We start from the raw sequence: 20,751 nt of genomic DNA, 5'->3' as shown, positions 1-20,751 counted from the left end.
TGGGCAAAACAGAAGAACCTAAGGTAGCAAAAGCAAACAAGAAAACAACTGGAAGGGAAAAATCCTGGAGACTTGTTTTTCAAATGACACAGACCTCATCCCTCGGTTTCCTCCACTTCTCTGCACAACCCAACATTTGTAAGCTTTGTGGTGCCAGCCATGCATGTTACCCACAGGCATGTGCACAACAGAAAGACTACAGGATCAGCCATAACAAACCACTAAGTTCAGTGGAACAGAAGCAAATGAGTGTTCAGCGCTGATGATCCCAGCAGGCACAGGAGGGAAGGGTGAACACCCACGGTCACAGGAAACTTTACCCACTTGTCTTTTCCACTCCCTCCACATTCACCCTGTTCCCCAAGGGCATGAGGAGACAATGCCAATTGTGGTACCAAAGGCTTAGACAGCTGCCTCTCTCTCCTCTCACCAGCCCCACCACCTCCAATATATATTCAGCTCTTCCCCATTTTACTACACATTAGAAATTTGTTCAGATTTAGCCAATATTTCACTGACAGGTAGGTACCAAGATTGCTGTAGTTAATATTACCATAAAATAATTTGTGTCTTTATTAGGTAGAGAGAACTCCACCACCCAAGGCTGCTACAGCAGAGGTACACAGAGGAAGCCTCCACCCAAGATCTCCTTGACCAAAGTATGAATCAGATAAAGGACCAAATGAAGGATAAGATATCCCAAAGGACAAGCAACTGATAGAACTCATTAGACCTAATAGTGTAGTTTACTCTGTCATCCCATCAGTGACCAGCTCATGGTGACACCATTCGAGTCAGTAGGGAGGATAATTTGTTCCCTCCCCACCAACACTTGTTGACAGGGTTCAAGGATACCATCTTACTCCTAGCTTTCGTTTCAGGTTTAAGGAAGTAGCATGAGGAAAGTTTGTGAAGACACAATAATGCAGTTGGTATTGGTGCTTTGAAGGCAATTCTGGAGACCAGCAGCTTTCATCAGTGAAGAATGCACATGGAGTTACTAGAAAGACTGAAAGGTAGCCTTATATGTGTATCTCCTTATACAGCTCTCCTGTACAGCCACTCACAAAGTAAAAGCCACACAGTTCTGTTGTTCAACATTGGTTGTATTTAAGAACTACACTTCAGAAGGTACCGTGTGTGTCACGCCCCACCCCCCCGCACACACACCCCTAGCAGAGAACACACACAGCTTCCCAATACCATGGCAAGGGGCATTGAAAGCACAAGGTGAATAGGGAAGGGGGGGAGTCAGTCCATCAGTGCATTGTGAATAAGCTTTCACGAAATCAAGTGCAGCAAAACCTGTTCAGACACTTTAAAAGTTAGACCTTTGGCAAATAAAGAAAAAACAAAAGGATTCTGAAGTTCTGTAAGTACCATTCTCTCTCCACATAGGATATGAACTCCCACCCTGAGCTTCAAGAGTTGACAGTGTCCCAACAAATAGTACTGGAGACTACCATGTGCTGAATAAATAGCACAGAGGTGGGATTTCATTTGAGCATTTTTCAACCACAGGCATGTGCCCAGTACTCCTGGGAAGGTCTTGCTTTTGGCCAGGGTGAGTGGCTTAGCGTTCTTCCCCACCTGCCCAAAGGCTGAGCATTGATAAGCATCCAGCTGAGCAACCTTCACCTGGATGTAACCACAGCTCTGGAGAGTCTGTAACAAGTAACATGGCAGTCACACTACTCAGTAACACAGATGTATTTCTTAAACAAGGACCCCACAGCTGCCAATTACACTTGTTGTTCTGACCTGTAAAGCAGCCAACTAGCCCCTGGGACCTCCTGTTTGAGAGGCCTCTCAGCTTAGTGCAAGGCAAGCTCACTGCAGGTGGTGCATGAGCCATCCCAACAAAAGACAGAGCACATGTTCTCAACACTCTTATGAGAATCCCATGTCAGAACAAGTCCTGAAGAACAGAGAAAAACATTGGGAAGTCTCAACAGAGCAAATTCCCCACTTCTCTGGGATGAGATTAACGGGCTATGAAACATCTCCTACATCTAAGCTCTTGGGATCCTTACAACTTGCATCAAATACACAAGACCTTGCACCACCCCCGAGACCAGGGAGAACAGTGCAGCACACTTCAGGGAAGCAAAAGCCAGCCTCCATACGAGCTCAAGGCTTTTGCATGGAAGTGGAAAGCAAAATTATTTTTCAAGGTGATTGCTGAGGACTCTTTAAGAGGCTTGTCTGGTTCCTGTGCTCCAGTCTTGTCACTTCCCAGCCTGCCATGTCAAGTCCCAGCACACAAAAAGGATCAAGATAACCTTAACCGCATTTAAACAGAAAGCCCTGACCTCTTTCACATGACTGTACAAGGAAGGGAACCACACACTGGCATGGATTTAACTGATGGACAGGAGCCACACAACATCACACAAACATGCGCACCTGTGCGCAGCCACACACGCTTGAGTTCTTGCAGTTTCAGTAAAAAGGGCACTTTCCCATGTTAGTCCAAGGAGCCAGCACCCCTGGTGGGGAGACGGGAAGCTCTGTACCTATCTGACACTGCATTTTGACAGTCTGGCTCAGCACCCCTGGGGAATTTTATTTAAAAATGGGGCTTAATTGTTCAAGACTCAGAGAATGCCCTGGCATTTATGCACCTCCCTTCATAATGCTACATCCCCTTTTAACCATACTGCAGCTTCAGAAGAGCAGGAGAGCAGCCTTCACTTCCCAGAGAAAGCTGTCAGAAAAGAGGTTTATCTAGACTCCTACAACACATTATTTGGAGAGAATAGGATTTGGCGCTCACACACTAGATGAATTCACTGTGATCTCTACCCTGTGCTAAGTCCAAAGCATAGATGTCTTAAGCTGAAGAAACAGAATCATTTATCCTGTTGCTCATCACACACAGGCCATCTCACATGTTCCATTATACAAAAAGGTGCCACAGTTGAGCATGGACAGGTCCTCTAACAACAGAGGACTGTGAAACCTATCACTTTCCACCTTATATCCACTGCAGGCACCAAAACATAAACCCAGCCAGGAAGTCCAAACCCCATGAGGCTGAGGAAACAAGATCACTCCTGGTTCTCCTCCAAGCTTTTCTTCAAATGCCTGAAATTCTTGAAGCAACACATCCAGTGCCAGAAGCCATGCTCCTTGTTGTGGCAAACAGGGTAGAGGGAGAAAAAAACCAAGTTAGTGAGCATGAATCCAGCTTCCAATAAGTGCAGACTCTTTCTTGGGAGGTTCGGTTAGATGAGAGTGGAAGATGAATGGGGTACTAACGGTTTTGCAGTTCCAGTAGCCCCCTTTATTGTAGTGGGGCAAGGATAGGCCAGGAAACCCATCAGTCTGTTAAGTGCTGCGTGCAATACTAGCGCTCAGTATCTTCCATTGCTTGTGAACAAAGCAGCTCCAACATCAGTCACTCCGGGCAGGCAGGCATTAGTCATACCGTCCCTTAATCATCATATTCAACAACGGACCCACCTGTTCAAAACAAAACCAGACTGTTAGCTGGGACAGTTACTCAGAAATGGCAACTGCAGAGCCTGTTCCCTCTGCATCACAACACCTTATGAGCTGAGCAGCCCAGGGCAAAGGATCTCAGCACACAAACTGAGTCTAAGGTACACTGAATCAGTTTCAAAGTATTTTCCAGATAAATACTGGGGCACCCTTGAGCACATCCTCAGATACCCTACCAAAATTGCAGCATTCTCTACCAACACCCAACTGTAGCTGTCAGCAAAACACTGCATCCATGGTATTTGAAACTTTTTCACTTCCCACCCTAGGTTTGTGATTTCTCAGTAGATACTATTAAAAGGAGTCAACAGTCATCAGGGGTTGCTTTTTGCAGGGCACAGAAGGAACATTCTTACTCATTGAATCCTCTCTGGTCCTTGGGGTCACTTGGAAGGAAGACTAGGGCTGATAATTTTGCTAAGGTTTTGCTTTCAGTCAAGACCACTCCCATTTCTCAGCACTGCCTGATCACTGAGGGAAGTTCAAAACACTACAGAAGCAAGATAATCTCATGGGAGAGGCTCATCTTACATTGGGGCACTAAAAAGAAGTTTGTGCACAGTGGTAAGGGTTACAGACCATGAAAACATTTCTATTCACAGCCAGTATTTTCACTTTCAGATCAGCAGGAGATCTTCAAAAGCATACTCTTAGTAATTCCACCTGGCTTTTTGAAATACCAGTTGATTAAAACCACAAAGAATTCAGAGACAGAGACATGTGTTAAGTGGGAAACACATGACTTAGAAGAGATTTATCTTAAGAGATCTGGATTCAACAGGTAAAACAGTGTCATTTTTTTTGGCAAACACTGGGTATCGTTGCTGCACAGAAGGCTAAGGAGAGTTTGGGAGCAACACTTCCCTGGCAGTGCCCAAAGCCAAACACCTTCCCCCACATACAAGAACAATTAATCCCTTGTTTGTAGTGGTCCTCTCCAGAATTAAAATGTAAAGAGCTTGCCTTTTTGTAGCCAAAGGACCTTCTGAAGACAGCAGGAAGAACCATTCACAGCAACAGAGCAACCCTGCTTTCTCCTACCCTCACTGTGACACCTGCAGAGCCAAATAGTTGGCATCTCGAGTTTTGCATTAAGCCATAACAAATTCAACAACAGTGACTATATGGTTCCATTTTGTACCTCTTGTGGATTTCCTAAGGCTTCTCCCAACATCTTCTCAATGTTCCTCATTATCGCCACTTTCTGATGAGCCTTTAATGGATACTCGATTCTCTTTGGGGTTGGGGCACCCTGAAACATCAGAAATAGCTCATGGCATGCTTCCTAAATTGGCAGATAATTCTACCTTCTACCAGCCACCCAGCCTCTCACACACGACTCAAGGGGGAAAGCAACTTCCAGCTTTAAAGCAAAGGATTTGGTGCAACGAAGTTCTCATATTGACAACACATGCCAATACATCTCTACTGAAAAAATCCTCTGGGATAGAGCTATCCAAGCTGTGCAGGAAAGTGCTTGTACTCACCTTGTACCAGAAGTTCACAGTGATGGTAATCCCCCCATTCAGGAGAGACTCAATGTGGTGCCACCTGCATGGAAACCACACAAAGAAGACGACACTATTGCTGTAGTTTATAGTGAAATACCTTAGACTGATGAGTTCAGACAGCACTAGACAAGCCTTGCCCTACACCACCATCATCAAGACCTCAGAACTTCTGGAAAGGTCTTTGTATTTAAATACAGATCCTCTTCTCACACACATTAATGGAGTACTTGCACCATTAACATGGTGTCAGGGAGAGTTACCATTCCCATCCAACAGACAGGAAGTAGAAGCAGATCGGCCCAGGGTATCACAGAAAATACCATACTCACTGATGAAGTTGAAACAGAATTATCTTAAGAGCCAACCCAACACTTCAAGCAGAAGACCTTTTAAACCTCTGTTGGCTGGTCACTGTGCAGTCCCACCATTCCTCTTACCAGTACATAGGTATGTATAACACATCCCCTGGCCCCACCACCGCCTCATAGCCAACCACGCTCCGGAAGTTTGGAAACTTCTCATAGTCAGGATTGTCAAAGTCCACCTAACAGAGGAAAACATTAACAAACTCAGAAGAACTTCCTGCAATGACAATCCTCATTATTGGCTCTCAGTATCAAATCATCCTGATCTTCCCTATATGGCTTTCACATTTGCATTTGTGTCTTAACTCCATTGCAATGTCCTGCGGTACCCTCAAAGTACCATCTACTTGGGTAGGAGTCCTGCAATTTGTTTCTGAGCAAATCTGTTTGACAAGTGATCAATGACACAGAAAAGGTACCAACTGCAGCCCAGTTGTGCTATCAGTAAGAGCGTGTTTATAGCCCTAGTTCTTGCAAGTCAGGACCAGACACAAACAGAAACACTACCAGGCCTTCCATCTATTCTCAACATATTCACCAGTTAACAGATCTGAACACAGGTTTTGCAAAAGCAGCTTTAATTCCAGTACAGCTTCCTCCCACCTAGCACCTTCACAAATGTCCTGTTTTGGCATGGAAAAGAGAACAGATCTGCTACTCTCACCTGGCTCTGTCTGTCACACGGATGGTGCACAGGATAAGGGTAGAGGCATTCAAACTGATCAGGAGGGAACAGGATACATCTCTTGTAACCCTTAATCTGAGCAAAGAAGTTCTGCTGCTCATCATAATGAGCTGGTGTCACATTCCCTACAAAGAGAGAAAAGATGATGATCAAGACACACTCACATACAGGTAGGAAAGATAGAAGCAAGTTATATTCTTTGATGAAGACAGTAAATACACTTCCAAATATTCAGAAAACTAAACATGGAAAATTACCACAGAAACGTTACAAACTGATCACTGTATCAGTCAGCCTTTATTGAGCAGTTGCTACTCCACTTAATTTCCATTCTAAATCCATATTCAGCAACTCATGCTTTACAGGATTAGAATTTCCAGCTTGCTCCCATGAACAGCAGATGGCAAACATTGATGGGAAGCTTCTTCATAAAACACACTGTTTAGATGACAAGTTGTAGAACGGACTTTAGGAAATTATCAGTCTAGAGAAAAGGAGTCTAACAGCCTGATCTTGAAAAAAGTCCTAGTAGTTTTGCAAGAAAACAAGTAAATATTTTTTTGTCATTGGGGCTCCCAACAGCACCTTCTCAGTCTGATTAACAGTTCTGAAGCTTGACTGCTACCACTAGATCTTAAATTTAATCAAACCTTTAAACACAATGGGGCATTCTGTACCCCTTACAACTATGTTTTTTAAGCTGCTTGCAATTCAGATATTACTCTTTTAGCTCGCTCTTTGTATGTATTTTCACTAAGTAGAATTAAGATGACAGTTAACCCTGCAACTTCATTAAATATATCATAAAATCAAATGCTCCTGTAAAGACACTCCTTTTCCTAGTACACACTGGTTCAAGACAATCCCTTGGTTCTTGCACATAACCTGTTGATAACAGGATTTTAGTGATCACATTATGTATGACCTGTAGGGAACTGTTGGTGCACTGCTTTTATGTGAAGTTCTCTTCTCTCAGCTAGTAAAACAAGTGGCAAAGACAAACCACTATAAGTTGAGTATGACCTGTTGCAAAGGGGAAAAACATCTGCTGTCAGAACTGAATAGCCATGAATTAACAAATAATTATAATTGGATGTGATGACCACATTGATTATAGGCCATCCTACTTCAAGAAACATACACAGTTTTGTGCCCAGTTATTGATATTACTTTCTACTGGAACGCTCTCCTTGTCAACAGGGTAGCGGTACGTCTGTCTTCTAAAGCATTTGCCTATGAGTAAGTCTCCGCATGGATTTGGAATTACCCTCTATCCAGATATTTCTGGGATTTATCCATCTTCCAAGTTCCTCAGTTCCCTCTAACTTTCAAGAAGAAATTCAGCTCTTAAGAGAATTTCTCCCCAACAGTGTACCAGCTCAAATAAGAACAAATGCCTCACAGAATAATCAACATTTCCTCCTGGGTAGACACTGGACACGCTAAGAAAAGCCCAGAAGACTAACTTTGCTCAACTTGTAAATCCTTTTGCAATTCAAACCTGCAGGCTCCGAGCATTTTACACCTACAGCATCTGAAGCATTCAAATAATAAACAGCTCTCAGAATATGATTAGCAATTACCGAAAACACAGCCCTACCACCATCACACAGAGCCTTTCCACTAGCAGATTACATCCAGGCATTCACAATGCATCCCTGGGGAAATACAGGCTATTCCTTTGGTTGTTTCCTCTTTGTAACCCAAGTTAAGTGGTGACAACAATCCCCATACAAACCAAAGATTTAAACTGCCTGCTCTGAAGAAACACTTGGTGGAAAATCCATTTGAAAGACCTTCTGAAATTGAAATACAGAACTGCTGACCAAATCTTCTCCCATCAGAGGTAGCTGCTTACCTTCCATGCCAATAAGAAGCAAGTTAGAAGTCAGCTGACCCCAGCCACGTTTCCCTTGTTGCTTGTTAATCCAGTTCCAGTTGAAACCAAGGAAATCCACCACAATCTTCCTTCCAACTGTGTCATTCAGTGTTTGCTGCAGATACAGCCTGTGTTTTCCCAGAGATAAAGAGAAATCAAGCCTTGCCATGAAGATAAAGACATACTTCTGCATCTCTTCAGAAAGATTTCAAAACAAAGAGACATAACTCCTACAGATTCTGTTCTACCACCACACATCATAAACACCTGTAGAAAGAAAGCATTTCAAAAAGTCCTGAAACTTTGCTGAAAGGTTTTCTGGTACAGAAGGGAACAGAACTCAATTCTGTTTGAATAATCGTAAGGGAAAAGGAGAATTTTACAGCAAGAACACCCCCCTTGTAATGCAGGAGGAGGAAACTGTACACTGGCTGGCCACTATCAAATATCAAACACATTCATGAATAATCCCCAGATAAATGACACCACTCCAACTCATCTGCAGTAAGAATTCCCTCTTCTGCTAGAAGTGCATGAGGGAAAAAAAGGGCGGAAACCCTGCACGTTTCAGCATCAAATTACTTTAAAGCCATGCCTACCTTTAGACATAGAGGACCAGAGGAATCAAACATCTGTATTAACAATCACAGTATTACAGACTACTGTCTGCAATGCTGGAAGAAAAATGCATTTTTAAGCTCAAGGACTACCTTCTCTCTTAAAAAAGCACACTCAAAGCTGAGAAAGAATAGAAAGGTACAGACGACAAGTGGACAGGGACACAGAGTTGCTTCGAATTAAGACACAAGTAAGCATCCATAAGTTAGAGGGCTGGTGACTGACAAAATTAACACAGGGTTTACATTGCTAATAGTTATTATATTCCATATAAACGTGAAGCTCCTCTCAGTAACTTACAGCTCCATTAGTGGTGCAGGCCATCAACACCAGCAAATACACTGCACGTATGCAACCTCTTCTCATTTTTCTGAAAGAGTGTTAGCACCAGCTGCCTTGGTATTCTGTAAAAAAGGCTGAGTGCTATAGCCCATACCTTTTCATCAGATACCTAAGCTCCTCTATCAATACTATAGTCTGCCAAAAGAAAGTGAAGCTTAATGCTTTCTCTATGCAAACCTTGCCTCAGACAGAGAAAAAAATTAAACAAAACTCTGCAGACAATGTAAACAGTTCGATTAACTAATGGCATGACTATTTTAATCAGGTAACAAGGCTGCTGTCAACTAGCAGCCCTGCAGGAAAAGCAGGACTATAAAGAAAAAAAGAAAAGCTTGAGAGGTTTTAAACATCAACACTCACTGAAGAGAATCTTGTCCCCTACTTAAACCTGCAGAAATGGAGAAACCTTCAAGTATTACTTACCTCTCAGCACTCCCTTTTTGTTGTATTTCACTGAGTCTGTCCACAAACTCAGCAAACTTCATCTCTTCCCTGCTCGACTTGGGTTTGAAGTTCTTAAAATTGGCCATTTTCTTCTCATCATAGTACAAAAACTTGTGTGTGCTGGCACTATACACTGAGAAGTCCCCATTGCCAATGTTTTCCTGAAGGTAGTCCAGGTCCCATTTCAGAGCTGGATAAACCAGATTCGTATCTGTCAGCACCACCGGCTCCTGGAGAGGAACAAGAAATCCATTGATTCAAGAACCTCTTGAACTTGAGAATGATCACATTCATTACTGCAATCACTTAAGCTCACTTTGGAAAGAGGGAATTGGAAAAGGCATTAAGAGTAATCAGGTACCTTGGTCTGAGGAAAAAAAAAACCAAGAAAAATGTGATAGGAAGTTCTGAGAAAGTGTCCTCAGCAAGTTCCTGGTAGTAACGGGACGGATTCCACTATCTACTTAGCTAATCTCTATAACATGTGAGGTTAGACAAACACTAGCTGGAAACAGTTTTAGGCCTACTTGGTCCTGCCATGTAGCAAGGAAACACAGTAGATTCTGCCTGGTCCCCTCTAGCCTAGCTACGAAGGGCTAAATACTGGCAGAAAGGTATTTCTGAATCCAGAAACAGAGACAGTACTCATGTCTTTTCTCAGAGGATCGCAGATAATCTTCAGCCATCAAAAAAATAATACTACCTTATCTCTTCTATAGCAAAAAAGCAACAACTACAAGAAGAAGACAAAGGGCATCACCTATCTCCTCACCTATAAATAGATGCAACCTAAACAAGAACTCTTGATAGCTGCTGTGTTTACAAGCTGTGCATGCACAACTTTCCTCCTTGCAGGATTTCTTTAAAAAAAAAACAACAAGCTAGCAATCTTACCAAAACGAAATCGAGCTTATCCAGAACAAACACAAGAGCCGCTCTGCAAGGCAGCATTCACACCTGGAGTCATTCTCACTTAGAAAATAACAAGCATATGCCCATGGTTTTACACAACACTTCCACGACTTTCGCCCGGACAACAAAGCACTTTGTTGAAGTTTGCAGGAAACGTTTCCTCTCTCAGCGCTGTGGCACCGAAAAGAAGCGCCCACCACAGCTCAGAGGAACGCGACAACGGCCACAGCCGAGCCCGCGCCGGGGCGGGGAGGCGCGGCAGGCACTCCACGGCGGGCAGCGCGGTAGCCTCAGGGGCAGGGCCGGGACGCGCCCCCGAGACGGCACCAGGGCCCGGAGCGCCCCGCTGCCTGCGAGCCGCTCTGCGGGCCTTACTCCGCCCCGCCCGGCCCGGCGGGCAAGTCGGGCAGCCCCCGCGCCGCAAACCGGCCCCGGCGCCGGGCCGGGTCGCCGCTGCCCACCGCACCTCGTTCTCGATGAGCTCCTCGGCGCGGGGGTCGCTGTGGCTGAGCCGCGGGATAGGCCGCGTCTCGAAGGAGTAACGCCGGAACTGGGATTCGCTCCAGCCGCTCCCTGCCCCTGCCGCTACCGCCGGGCCCTCCTGGCAGCCCGCGGCCGCCGCCGAAGAGGAGGCCGCCGCTGCCATCGCTGCCTCTACCGGAGAACCCGGAACTAAAAAGCTGGAAGCGGAAGCTGCCCGCCCATGGTCACGCCGGAAGTGAAGGGAGACGGCGGGAGGCAGAAGAAAGGGCAGGAGGGAGCGGCGGCGGCGGAGAGCAGCGCCCCCGCGCGGCGGGAGGTTGGGCGTGGCCTCCGCTCCCCTCCGCCTTTTCGCCGGTCCCAAGGGCCGCGGGCTGCAGTGGGAGCCGGGGGCGGCAAATGGCCCCTGCGGGCCGGCTGTGGAGTCAGGGCGGGGCCTCCGGGCCCCTCGGCGCTCGCCCGCCCCGCCGGTTCTGCGGCGCCCTTCTGCGGTGCGGGGCTCGGGGCCAGCCGTCCGCCTGCCCCACAGCACACGCGCAGATGTTCGTGCCTCAAAGCCAGATGTTTGACTACCTGAAGGAGAACGAGCTCAAGTACCGCAGAGTTTACATAATGAACTGAACAAGTAAACTGCAAAGTCCTTTAGCGCTCGTATCGATTTTCTCTACAGTAACGCATTGCTTAGGCTTGAAGAACAGCACCGCTAAACTAACAAGCCGTTGCAGCCGCCTGCGTTTCCCCGGCTCCGCGGGGACCGGGCGGTCACACGTGGGTACCAGCGTCGGTAACACCGGTACGCGCCGAGGGCGGCCGCGCAGCCCTGGAGCGCCGCCCCGGCCCCCCGGCCCCGCCCCGGCGGCGGGCTGGCTGGGGCCCGGCGGACGGAGGGGCGCCTCGGGCGGGGTTCTGTGTGTCGGCGGCCGCGCCTGCGCGGCGGGGCGATGGCGGCGGCCGGGCTGCGCGGTGTCCTCTGGCGGCGGGCGGCCGCCGGGCTGCGGCCGGGCTGGGCCGGGGCGGCGGCGCCCATGGGGGCGCGGGCGGGTGAGGGAGCGGGGGGACGGAGCGGGGGGCTCGGACGATGGTGGCTCCGGGGGCCTTGAGGTGGCGGGGCCAGGTGTCCTTGAGGCGGCGGGACGCCGGCGGGGCCGGGGCGGCTGGGGGCTGCTGGGGCCGGCGGGCCGGCAGCGGGGCCGAGGCGGCTGGAGGGCGGCGGGGCCGAGGCGGCTGGTGGCGACGGGCCGGCGGCGGCTGGGGGGCGGCGTGCCGGTGGCTCCGGGGCCCTTGGGGTGGCGCGACCTCCCCGGCCTGGCCGTGGCTGCCGGCGGGCCCACAGCCAGGCTGCCCCGTGGCTCTCCCCCCAGCCTCGGAGGCGCCCAAGAACCTGATGCCTGGGCCGTACCCACGAACACCGGAGGAGCGGGCAGCCGCTGCAAGGAAGTACAACATGCGGGTGGAGGACTACGAGCCCTACCCCGACGATGGCTTTGGGTGAGCGGCCGGGGTGTCGGTGCCCGCGGGCGGGGCCGGCCGAGGCCCGCAGCTCCGCGTTGCGGGCTGGCGCTGGCAGGCTCGGTCCGATGCCCAGAGGTGCTGTGCCGTGAGCTTGGAGCTTTGAAGGCACACATCGGAGTTTTATAACAGGAACAAATGGAATGAGCTGGAGGCCTGCGTGAATAAAATACTGTACGAGAGACTTTATAGGCTGTTGTAATGCAAGGCTGAGAGGGATGAACTGAAGTAATCTCTGGAATAAAGATTTCAGGAGATGTTTAAATGTTGGAAAATACTTTGACATGTGCAAAGTGCAAGAGAGCTAGGGTTCTGTACTTCAGTTAAGCCTGTGTTTTCTTCCAGCTAGTGTAGCCCAAAAAGCCCCCTTTGAGGGATGCTGTTTGTTACAGTAACTGGTATCACAGTGATGATCGTTGTGCTAGTTGCATGTATGTATTATAAAAATGTTGTATATATAGGAGCTATAAAACCAAGGTAATGTTTAAGTCTTTGATTTCCATAGCCCTGTCCTATAGTGTCTTTTATAAAACATATCTACATTAATATAGATTTCTTGTATGTTTGGGTTTTTTTATCTGTTTCTTACAGGTATGGTGACTATCCCAAGCTTGCTAATAAGTCTTTTCATGAGCGAGACCCCTGGTACCAGTGGGACCAGCCAGACGTGAGGCATAACTGGGGAGAGCCGGTAGGAATGCTAGTAGCACTTTTCAAGCTGCTGATCAATGCTACTGTTACTAAACAATAACATGCACATCTTGTTAGTGATTTCTGTTTAATTCTTTGTGTAACTGCATCGCCAAGTGCAGGTGTGTGTTGCCTATGTGAGCAGGGACAGTCAGTCGGAGGGAAAGTTAGGCTGTGGCCATCAGTGTAAATATTTTGAAAGTGCTGAGGACTGTTGACGCCTTTTTACATATGAGGAGGGAGACTTTACAAACTTAAGTTTCTCTGTAGGAATAGAAAGTCTCCTCCATTTTCTTTACCTGATCTGAACTCAGTAAGAGAGCTTAGTTCAGAATGATTTAGCAAAGAAGCTGTTTTTTAGTAAAGTCCTTTCAGTACAATGGAAGTAGCCTATTGCTGCTTTATTACTCCAGGGTTGTTTTGGGATAGAATAAAAATAGGGAGGTTTTCTCTGAAGAAAGTTTGCAAGATACCCGTAAGAGAAATGGGTGAATAGAGCATGTATGTTAACTTTCAAAATCTAAGTTCCTCATACTCCATGTCAGGAGTAACTTTTCAGTTAGTGTGGAGTCTGTCTGTGAATGACTGCAGTCTAACTGTGACTACTGAACTTAGTAATTGACCTGAGCTCTCATGACTAAAAGCAGAGATTATGTAAGCATGTGTATGTGATATATAGTATAAACATGCCAGAGCATCATAGCATGCGTACCACAGCAAAGGGTATGTAACAACTGTAAAAGCACAAGAAAAAAAACCATGGTGATTTGGTGTTGTTGTGGTGCTTGGTACAGTAAGGCTTGTACAGGTGCCCTTGCAGGGGGTTGGCAGTGAGGGGCCAGGTGGAGTATGCTGGTACATTCCAGGGGTCAGCTGATGCCTCTGTTCAGGCAGCTGGGTTCTGCTCAGTCTGGTGCTCTGGGTTTGACAGCAAATGGCTCTGTGCAGAGGGGAAAGCTGGGGAGCTAGAGGCAGTGCTTGAGCTGTAAATGAGTTCTCTGCTTTCATTAATGGGGAGGGAGGCTATAGGTAGAACGTGCTTGGGACTTTGCTATGTATACTTAAAGGCAGAAGGTTGAACACCTCTCTGTGTCAGTCAGGCTTGCTACCAGCCTGGCTGTTGTCACAGAGCAACAGTAGCAGGTGCTCTTAGTGTTCTGAGGAACCAGCTTCTAAGTGGCAAGGTAACTGCTGCTCTGAAATAACACTGCTACTTCTCTTTGGATATGTGACTGAACTTCCATAAATGAGGGTGCCAATTTATACCATGCCTTTTCAACAGTGCTTGGAACAAATCTAAGGTGGGGTGATTATGTATATAAATAAAAGCTGCTGGTGTCCTAAAATTAAGCATATTGTCTGGTGTAAGCATAGGATGGAATTTGAAGTCCTGAGTTACACCAATGTGTAAGTGACAACTTGCTGTGACTGTAGGTAAATTACTTGCCTCCTCTGAGGCTTGATCTCCACTTGTGGGGTAGAGATGAAACAGCTTCTGGGAGTTTCATGCATGCTGTAAAGCACTTCTTCCTTGATAAAAGCAGATTGAGCACAGTTGGTAAACATGCAGCGTTTTTTCTTTGTTCTTTAGATGCACTGGGACTTTGACATGTACATTCGGAACCGTGTTGATACATCCCCCACTCCAGTTGCCTGGCACACCATGCGCAAACACTTCCTTGTCTTTTTGAGTACCATGCTGATCATGTTTGGTCTTGGAGAGATCTACCCATCTTACAGGCCTGTGGTGAGTGACACCCTTGTGTAAAGGGAGGAGAAGTAGCTGTGTTTCTTGCTGCTGAAGCTGCATGATCAGCATGAATGCAAACCCCTACTGCTGGCAGGGGATGGACCAATGCAGCCTCATCTAGCCTGAGTTGTTCTCTTAACTGATTTGGCTCAGCTGACAGGTTCTGTTTCATAGTGAGGAGTTCCTGTTCACAGGCAACTAATTTTAAGCTGTGCTGCTTACAGTATCCCTTCTTTGATCTAGTAATTCTCCTTCACTGTGTGCATCTGTTCAAGAGAGATGCTTTATCTTGTTTCTTGCCCTGTGTTTTTAGTTATACCTCATGGTCTATATCATTTGAAATGTACTCCTGAAAAATGCATCTGAATACACAGACAGTTTTTGCAATACATTATCCCTGTGCTGTGAGATGAACGAGATGAACTGTTGGTTGAGATTAAATGCCAGACCACCCTGATGTTTTTTTTGAAGGACATGAGTTTATACAAGGAACTCTATCTCTGAATTTACTTTTCTTGTACTGTAATACTCCTGCTGAAGCACTTAAGAAATACAAATTTAAGTCTTAAATGACAAGCCTTGACTTGGGTGGGATGGGATGAGACATTCTCCCCTTGCCCCTTTATTTGCTTGGATAAATATGGTGAATTTGTCATTCTTTCTTGCTCCTTGTAGGGACCGAAGCAATATCCCTTCAATGACCTGTATCTGGAGAAAGGAGGAGACCCCAATAAAGAGCCACCAGTGGTGACACACTATGAAATCTGAAAGTTGTTGAAGCGCTATGTTTCTCCTGTGTCAATTCTGCTGGGGATGGCATCTTAACTGTTCACTGTGGCATATGTTAATGCTTGTTCTTCAACATTCAGCCACTAACTTCAGTGAAATATATCGATGATACCTACTGTGCTAGTTGTCTGCTGTTGGTTTGAGAAGACTGAACAATGGCCAATGAAATCGAATGACCTTCAGCTATTTTTCTAAATGGGCTAGTATCAGTGGGGCAAAGTTCTGAGTGTAGTCCTAAAACTGCTTCTAGTTTATGCACGTTGTGCACAAACATTCCTTAGCTAAGCCTGTTTGTGTAGGAGGTGTTGCCTGTTACCAAGTGGCTTGTTGCAGGTCCTGCTTGGAGGTGAACTGGAGTGCCATTATTTAATCTGAAATGATGGGCAGAACCAGACTGGCCAGTACGGTGCTCGGGAGTCATGTACCACATGAATAACTGTCGGTCCTGTTCTACTGTGCATGGGCTCTGGTCCAAGAGCACAGATGCCCAAGTTGCTCCTGTATGGCCTGAGCTTGTCCTCCAGGGTTGGAGTTATGTCTGACCCATGAAGTCTGCCTGTCTTGCTGCAAACCACTGGTTTAGGACCTCCTGTGCCTTCATCAGCAGTTTGCTTGGGAAAGTTGGACATAAAATTAAGCTACTAGATTTGTCCAGCTCCACTCTTCCTTTAACATAATTTTTTCCCCCTTGTTACTGGAAGAGACGGTGCCTTCAGTACTGATCTACAGTGTAAGTTCTTTAAGCTCCCCTGTGCTATGTCTTAGGCCTTGCTGTTTGGCTGCAGGAGTGGGTGATCACAGGAGGCTAAGGGCTTGGCTCTTCTGGGTGCTTCCTATAAACTGGATGTTGTACTCTGTTCTCAACACTCCGTCACGACTCAGAGTTTCGTGCTTTATGAGAAGCATATATTTGAAGACTGATTAATGAATTTTCAATCTATGAAGATTTTTAACCCCAGATTCTAAAGGGCAGTTAGCTTCAGCTCTGTGCAGGGTTCTCTGCAAGGGTGTATGTTCAAGGGAATTATGTGACTGCATGCTAGGAGATAGAAGTATTTGTGTAACTAAAACTAACCTCTCTGGAGGTGCTGAACAGTCACCATTCCTCCTGGCTTTTGTAAGCTGTCACCTTCTAGTTACGGAAATGCTTTCTTGTAAGTTACGGATGATGATTTTTACCCCAGAAGGGTCATTCAAGTATTTTTTGAGCTGCAGGGGCCTTGAAACTGAGTTCTGTTACAAAGCATTATGCAGGAGAAAACACTCCTTAGTTACTACTTCGAGTAAGAATTCCCATTCCACAGCAGTTACGTGACAGCACCATATGCGATGTTGTGAGAGTCCTCCAGTAAAATGAAAACGATCGAAGCAGTAATAGATGCGTTATCTTGCCATGTAAGACAACAGTGCAGCAGTTGCGCAGAGGGGGGTTGAGGCCCACCCGGCGTGGCTGCCGCCTCCTTTGGGGAGTTCAGCACGAAATCCCTCCCTAACTGTAACTTGATGTTTTTCTTCATGTGGAAGGCATAAAGGGCTGGGCTGGCAATACGGCAGAGAAATCCTTAAAAATGGAGTTCGTAGCGCAGGCAAATTTTTTCAAAACAGAGTTGAAGGAAGGAGGTCTGGGTCCTTCTGCGTTATTTTTTTTCCCTGGCAACTAAAATGCTTTTAGGAAAGCGTACCCCTAAGCTATGCACCTTTCCCTGCTGCATGCCCTCTCAGGAAAGCCTAAACCGGCAGCCAAGGCAGGCTGCGAGAGGGGCGCCGGCCCGGCCCGGCCCGGCCCGGCCCTGCCTGCGGGGCTCCTACCGCGCGGGCCTGTCGGACCAGCCACGGAGCGAATTCAGGTACTTGAAGGCCAGAAAGGGCGGCCGGCGGCTGAGGGAGGGACGCCCCGAACCCCGTCGGGAGCCACCGAGCGCGGCCCCGCACGCCCCCGGAGCGCAGCGGCGGCGCTGGAGCTCCCCCGCAACGGACCAGCTGGCGCCTGCGCGGAGGGGGCGAGGCGGGGCTGGGGGCGGTGCTCCGCCGGCGGCGGCTTTTCGGCTCCCGGCGGCCACCGTCGTGAGGGCTGTGCTGCGGGAACCGTCCGGGCGCGGGTCGCGGAGCGGCTGGGACGGCAAGCGAGCCGGTAAGGGCCGCCCGCATCCCCTCGCCCGCTGCGCTCGGTCTGATGCGAGCGGCCGCTCCCGCTCCGGCCCCGCCACAGAGGGCAGGGGGCCGGCCGGGGCCAGCCCGGCCCTGCCGCGACCCACGGCCGGGCCCTTTCACCCCCATATACCCCCTGGCCCGGTCTCCTTTGTTATCCTGCCCGTCCCGTGGCCCGTCCCCCGGTGCCATGGCTCCGTCCCTGCCCCCGGAGCCGCTTCCCTCTGCCGCGGGCCGGCCTCTGGGCAGCGGGGCACCTGGAGGGAGCGACGCAGTTTGAGCTGGGCCGCGGCGAGGCCTCCGGCGTAGCTGAGCGCCTGCCCGCGGCCGGTGGTCTCTAGGCTCGCCCTCCCGCCTGTGTGCGCTCCCGCCGGTGCCGGCCGTGGCACCGGGCGGTGCTTCCGAAAGCGCTCGGAGACCTCGGGGAGTTCTGTGCTCCGTGGGAGCTGTCATGGAGGAGCGCGCAGAACCCTGCCCTGCGACCGCCCCGCCTTGCAAGCACTGACGATTAGCTGGGATTAGCGTCTCTGCCTCCTGTAATTGGGGTTTATAATAAGCACTTACGAGAGCAGCCTGGCTGCAGCGCGCTGGGGAGCTGCGAGAGGAGCGTCGGAGCAGCACGAGGGGCGGGACAGCGATTTTTAGATCGATGTCGTGAGGTGGAGGCTGGTGGGGTGGCTTGTGTCTTAACTGCGGTGTCGTGGCTGAGAGGACTTTTTCAGCTCTCAAGAGTGGCTGCTGGGTGACCTTGGACAAGTGCTGTCTCTTCTGCCCGAGTTTCACCTTTAGCTAGGGTGGGGGTCAGGCTGTGGGCTCTGTATGTGCCATGTTGTGCTGGAAGCCCAGTATCGGCAGGAGCTGGTTGAAGAGGAACGGTTGGGTGCCCAGTGGCAGGAGGGGAATTGGGAGAGTCAGTAGGAGGGGATTTCTGATTGGCAGTGTTCGAGTGGTGCAAAAAGGCCTCCCTAGAGTGATACCAGGGATGATTATTGCAGCAGCTGTGAGGGTTAGTCAACTGATACAACAACCACCATGATCTTTTACAGAATACTCTAAAGCCACAAGTATTTCACATTAATGTAGGTGAGGAATTTTTGCCTCTGTCAGCCCTATTTGCATGGCCCACCATGATTTGAGAACGTGGGCTTTTACTTGTCACTGCTCAGTTGTGTACTTCCCACTGGTGCGGGGTGCTCTGACCTGCTAGGTTTGGCTGTGCAGGCACTGGTACCTCCTAAGGTACCGTGGCTGGGGAGGCTGCGGGGAAACGCCACTGCTGTCCTGCGACGCCCTTTGGGGCTGGGATTCGTTAATACGTTAGAGCTGTAATCGGGTGTCTGTGGAAGGAGGAGGGATTGTCGTGATTAATCAGAGGTCCTGAGAAAAGCGTGAGCCTTCTCAGAAGTCTTAGGTGCTATTTTGGGAGATGACAGCAGGTGGCAACGTCTCCCTAAAAATTCTCCTGTGGAAGAAGAGTTCAATACTTGTGAATTTTTCTCGGGCAGCCACAAGAGGTTGCTAAGGAAGGGCTTTTTCCTGCTTTGAGGATCGTGAGTCCTGTCCTGGGTACAGACATGCACAGTGTATATATATAAGGATCACTTCTCTAAGAGTATGATGCAAATCAGGCTTTTTTTTTTTTTTCCCTTCCAAACTCGGAGCCCACCTGACTTAAGAAGAAGGTGCTGCTGCATCCCTGCAGAACCTCATCTGCAATGGAGCTGGACTGATAGGAGGAGGTGCTTAAGAGATGGAGTGATACTGTGACCTTTTGGCTTTTTATGTATCTCCTGTGGGCCTCCTCAAGTCTGTTGGCACTACTACTGCTTTACCTTGAGGACCAGGGACACTGTGTACTTGTTACCTATAATCCAGCACTTTTGCAGTTCTTTTGATGTTGAGCCACTCTAAATAGCGCCTTGCTTGTTGTGACTCATCTAGACATAGGAAAGCAATCAAGACACTTGTTGTGATTTAGCCCCAGCTGGTAACTAAGTACTACACAGTTGCTCACTTGCTCGCTCACTTGCTCACTCACTCACTTCCCCCTCAGCCAGAGGTATGAGGAGAAGAATTGGAAAGGAATGTAAAACTCAAGGGTTGAGATAAGAGCAATTTAATAACTGAAATAAAATAAAAAAAGTAATAAAAATAACAGTTATAATGAAATGGAGGCAGAAGGGGAGAGGAATGAAATCCATAGGGAAGGGAGAAAAGAAAACAAGTGATGCACAGTGCAGTTGCTTACCACCTGCTGACCAGTGCCCAGCCAGTCCCTGAGCAATGATTGGCAGGCCCCAGCAAATTCCCCCCCCCCAGTTTATGCACAGAGCATGACATCCCATGGTATAGAATACCCCTCTGGATAGTTTGGGTCACCTGTCCTGGGTGGGTCCCCTCCCAATTTCTTGTGTCCCTCCAGCCCTCTGACTGGCAGGGTCTGAGAAACTGAGAAGTCCTTGACTTAGTATCAACATAAACCAGCAACAACTGAAAACATCAGTGCGTTACCAACACTGTTCTCAGACCAAATCCGAAACACAGCACTGCACCAGCCACTAAAAAAAAAATTAACTATCCCAACTGAAACCAGGACAGCACTTTACCTTCATGTTCTGTCCTGACTTAAGTTTGTGAAAAGAGAACAGTAATGTTGACTTTCTTGCAAAATTCCCTATTTACAAGAAAAGCTGGACAATTGATTAGTACTTTTCTGCACATTTTTTGTGAGGTTAAATGCAAATTGTGCTAGCCGTGCAGTCAGCCCAACACAGAGGGTGAGGAGTGGGAGCTCGTACCATTCACCTGGCTCAGTTTGTGATGGTTATGCACTTCATTGTTTCTTTACCGGTTAATTTACTAGAGGGAAGAGGACTCAGCTGTTGTCTAATAATGTTTGCAGGGGAGTTGCCCTCTTAAAAGCCAAGAAGCAGTGAGGCCTGTATGTACAGCCAGCTTCTACAGCTGATGGATTGTAACTGGAGGCAGAAGAGGCAGGAAAGGGACTGGTAAGGAACATCCCAGCTGTCCTGCTTCCCCACATCAGTGAAGCCAGGTAGTACCTTTTACAGTAGACTGTTGCTAGCAGGCTTGCCTGACTTTCCTCCTGGGGATATTTTCATTCT

The 20,751-nt window shown here is 48.2% G+C and overlaps 3 protein-coding genes across 14 annotated transcripts in view; 2 read left to right on the top strand and 1 right to left on the bottom strand.

The window, feature by feature from the left end:
• Positions 1-1,088: 1,088 nt before the first annotated feature.
• HIF1AN (hypoxia inducible factor 1 subunit alpha inhibitor) lies at positions 1,089-10,953 on the bottom strand. Of its 2 annotated transcripts, none has more exons than XM_040606216.1 (8): positions 10,727-10,953; positions 9,328-9,578; positions 7,924-8,072; positions 6,045-6,190; positions 5,453-5,559; positions 4,992-5,055; positions 4,646-4,756; positions 1,089-3,465 (listed from the first exon to the last, which is right to left on the bottom strand). In XM_040606216.1, exons 1-8 carry the CDS (start codon positions 10,904-10,906, stop codon positions 3,421-3,423), a joined length of 1,053 nt encoding a protein of 350 aa, XP_040462150.1. In that variant the 5' UTR covers positions 10,907-10,953; the 3' UTR covers positions 1,089-3,420. The 2 variants fall into 2 exon arrangements, with proteins under 2 accessions (XP_040462150.1, XP_040462149.1); XM_040606215.1 differs by lacking the exon at positions 10,727-10,953 and adding an exon at positions 10,243-10,448.
• A 709-nt stretch (positions 10,954-11,662) lies between these two features.
• On the top strand, positions 11,663-15,594 carry NDUFB8 (NADH:ubiquinone oxidoreductase subunit B8). The gene is made up of 5 exons (XM_040606217.1): positions 11,663-11,781; positions 12,102-12,228; positions 12,841-12,940; positions 14,531-14,686; positions 15,365-15,594. Exons 1-5 carry the CDS (start codon positions 11,682-11,684, stop codon positions 15,455-15,457), a joined length of 576 nt encoding a protein of 191 aa, XP_040462151.1. The 5' UTR covers positions 11,663-11,681; the 3' UTR covers positions 15,458-15,594.
• A 1,900-nt stretch (positions 15,595-17,494) lies between these two features.
• The window catches only part of SEC31B (SEC31 homolog B, COPII coat complex component), a 38,286-nt gene continuing 35,029 nt past the window's right edge, over positions 17,495-20,751 (top strand). For 8 of the 11 annotated variants that reach the window (XM_040605684.1, XM_040605681.1, XM_040605683.1 and 5 more), the window contains exon 1: positions 17,495-17,609. The gene's annotated coding sequence lies outside the window, so the exon portion shown is untranslated. Of the gene's footprint in view, positions 17,610-17,708; positions 19,366-20,528; positions 20,635-20,751 lie in introns of those variants that run through there. The other 3 variants (XM_040605676.1, XM_040605677.1, XM_040605678.1) reach the window with 3 other exon arrangements.

The sequence above is a fragment of the Falco naumanni genome, chromosome 9, assembly GCF_017639655.2.
Source record: "Falco naumanni isolate bFalNau1 chromosome 9, bFalNau1.pat, whole genome shotgun sequence".
NCBI lineage: Eukaryota > Metazoa > Chordata > Aves > Falconiformes > Falconidae > Falco > Falco naumanni.
This window is presented reverse-complemented; position numbering and strand designations above follow the sequence as displayed.

What these genes read in the sequence shown, in the direction of transcription:
- HIF1AN (XM_040606216.1), bottom strand. Translation starts at nt 10,906, where the DNA reads ATGGCAGCGGCGGCCTCCTCTTCGGCGGCGGCCGCGGGCTGCCAGGAG. An exon ending in CAAAAAGGGAGTGCTGAGAG is followed by an intron (nt 8,073 to 9,327) that starts GTAAGTAATACT and finishes GGGAAAACACAG; the next exon opens with GCTGTATCTGCAGCAAACAC. An exon ending in CTGTGAACTTCTGGTACAAG is followed by an intron (nt 4,757 to 4,991) that starts GTGAGTACAAGC and finishes CTGATGTTTCAG; the next exon opens with GGTGCCCCAACCCCAAAGAG.
- NDUFB8 (XM_040606217.1), top strand. Translation starts at nt 11,682, where the DNA reads ATGGCGGCGGCCGGGCTGCGCGGTGTCCTCTGGCGGCGGGCGGCCGCC. An exon ending in GCCCATGGGGGCGCGGGCGG is followed by an intron (nt 11,782 to 12,101) that starts GTGAGGGAGCGG and finishes CTCTCCCCCCAG; the next exon opens with CCTCGGAGGCGCCCAAGAAC. An exon ending in ACCCATCTTACAGGCCTGTG is followed by an intron (nt 14,687 to 15,364) that starts GTGAGTGACACC and finishes TGCTCCTTGTAG; the next exon opens with GGACCGAAGCAATATCCCTT.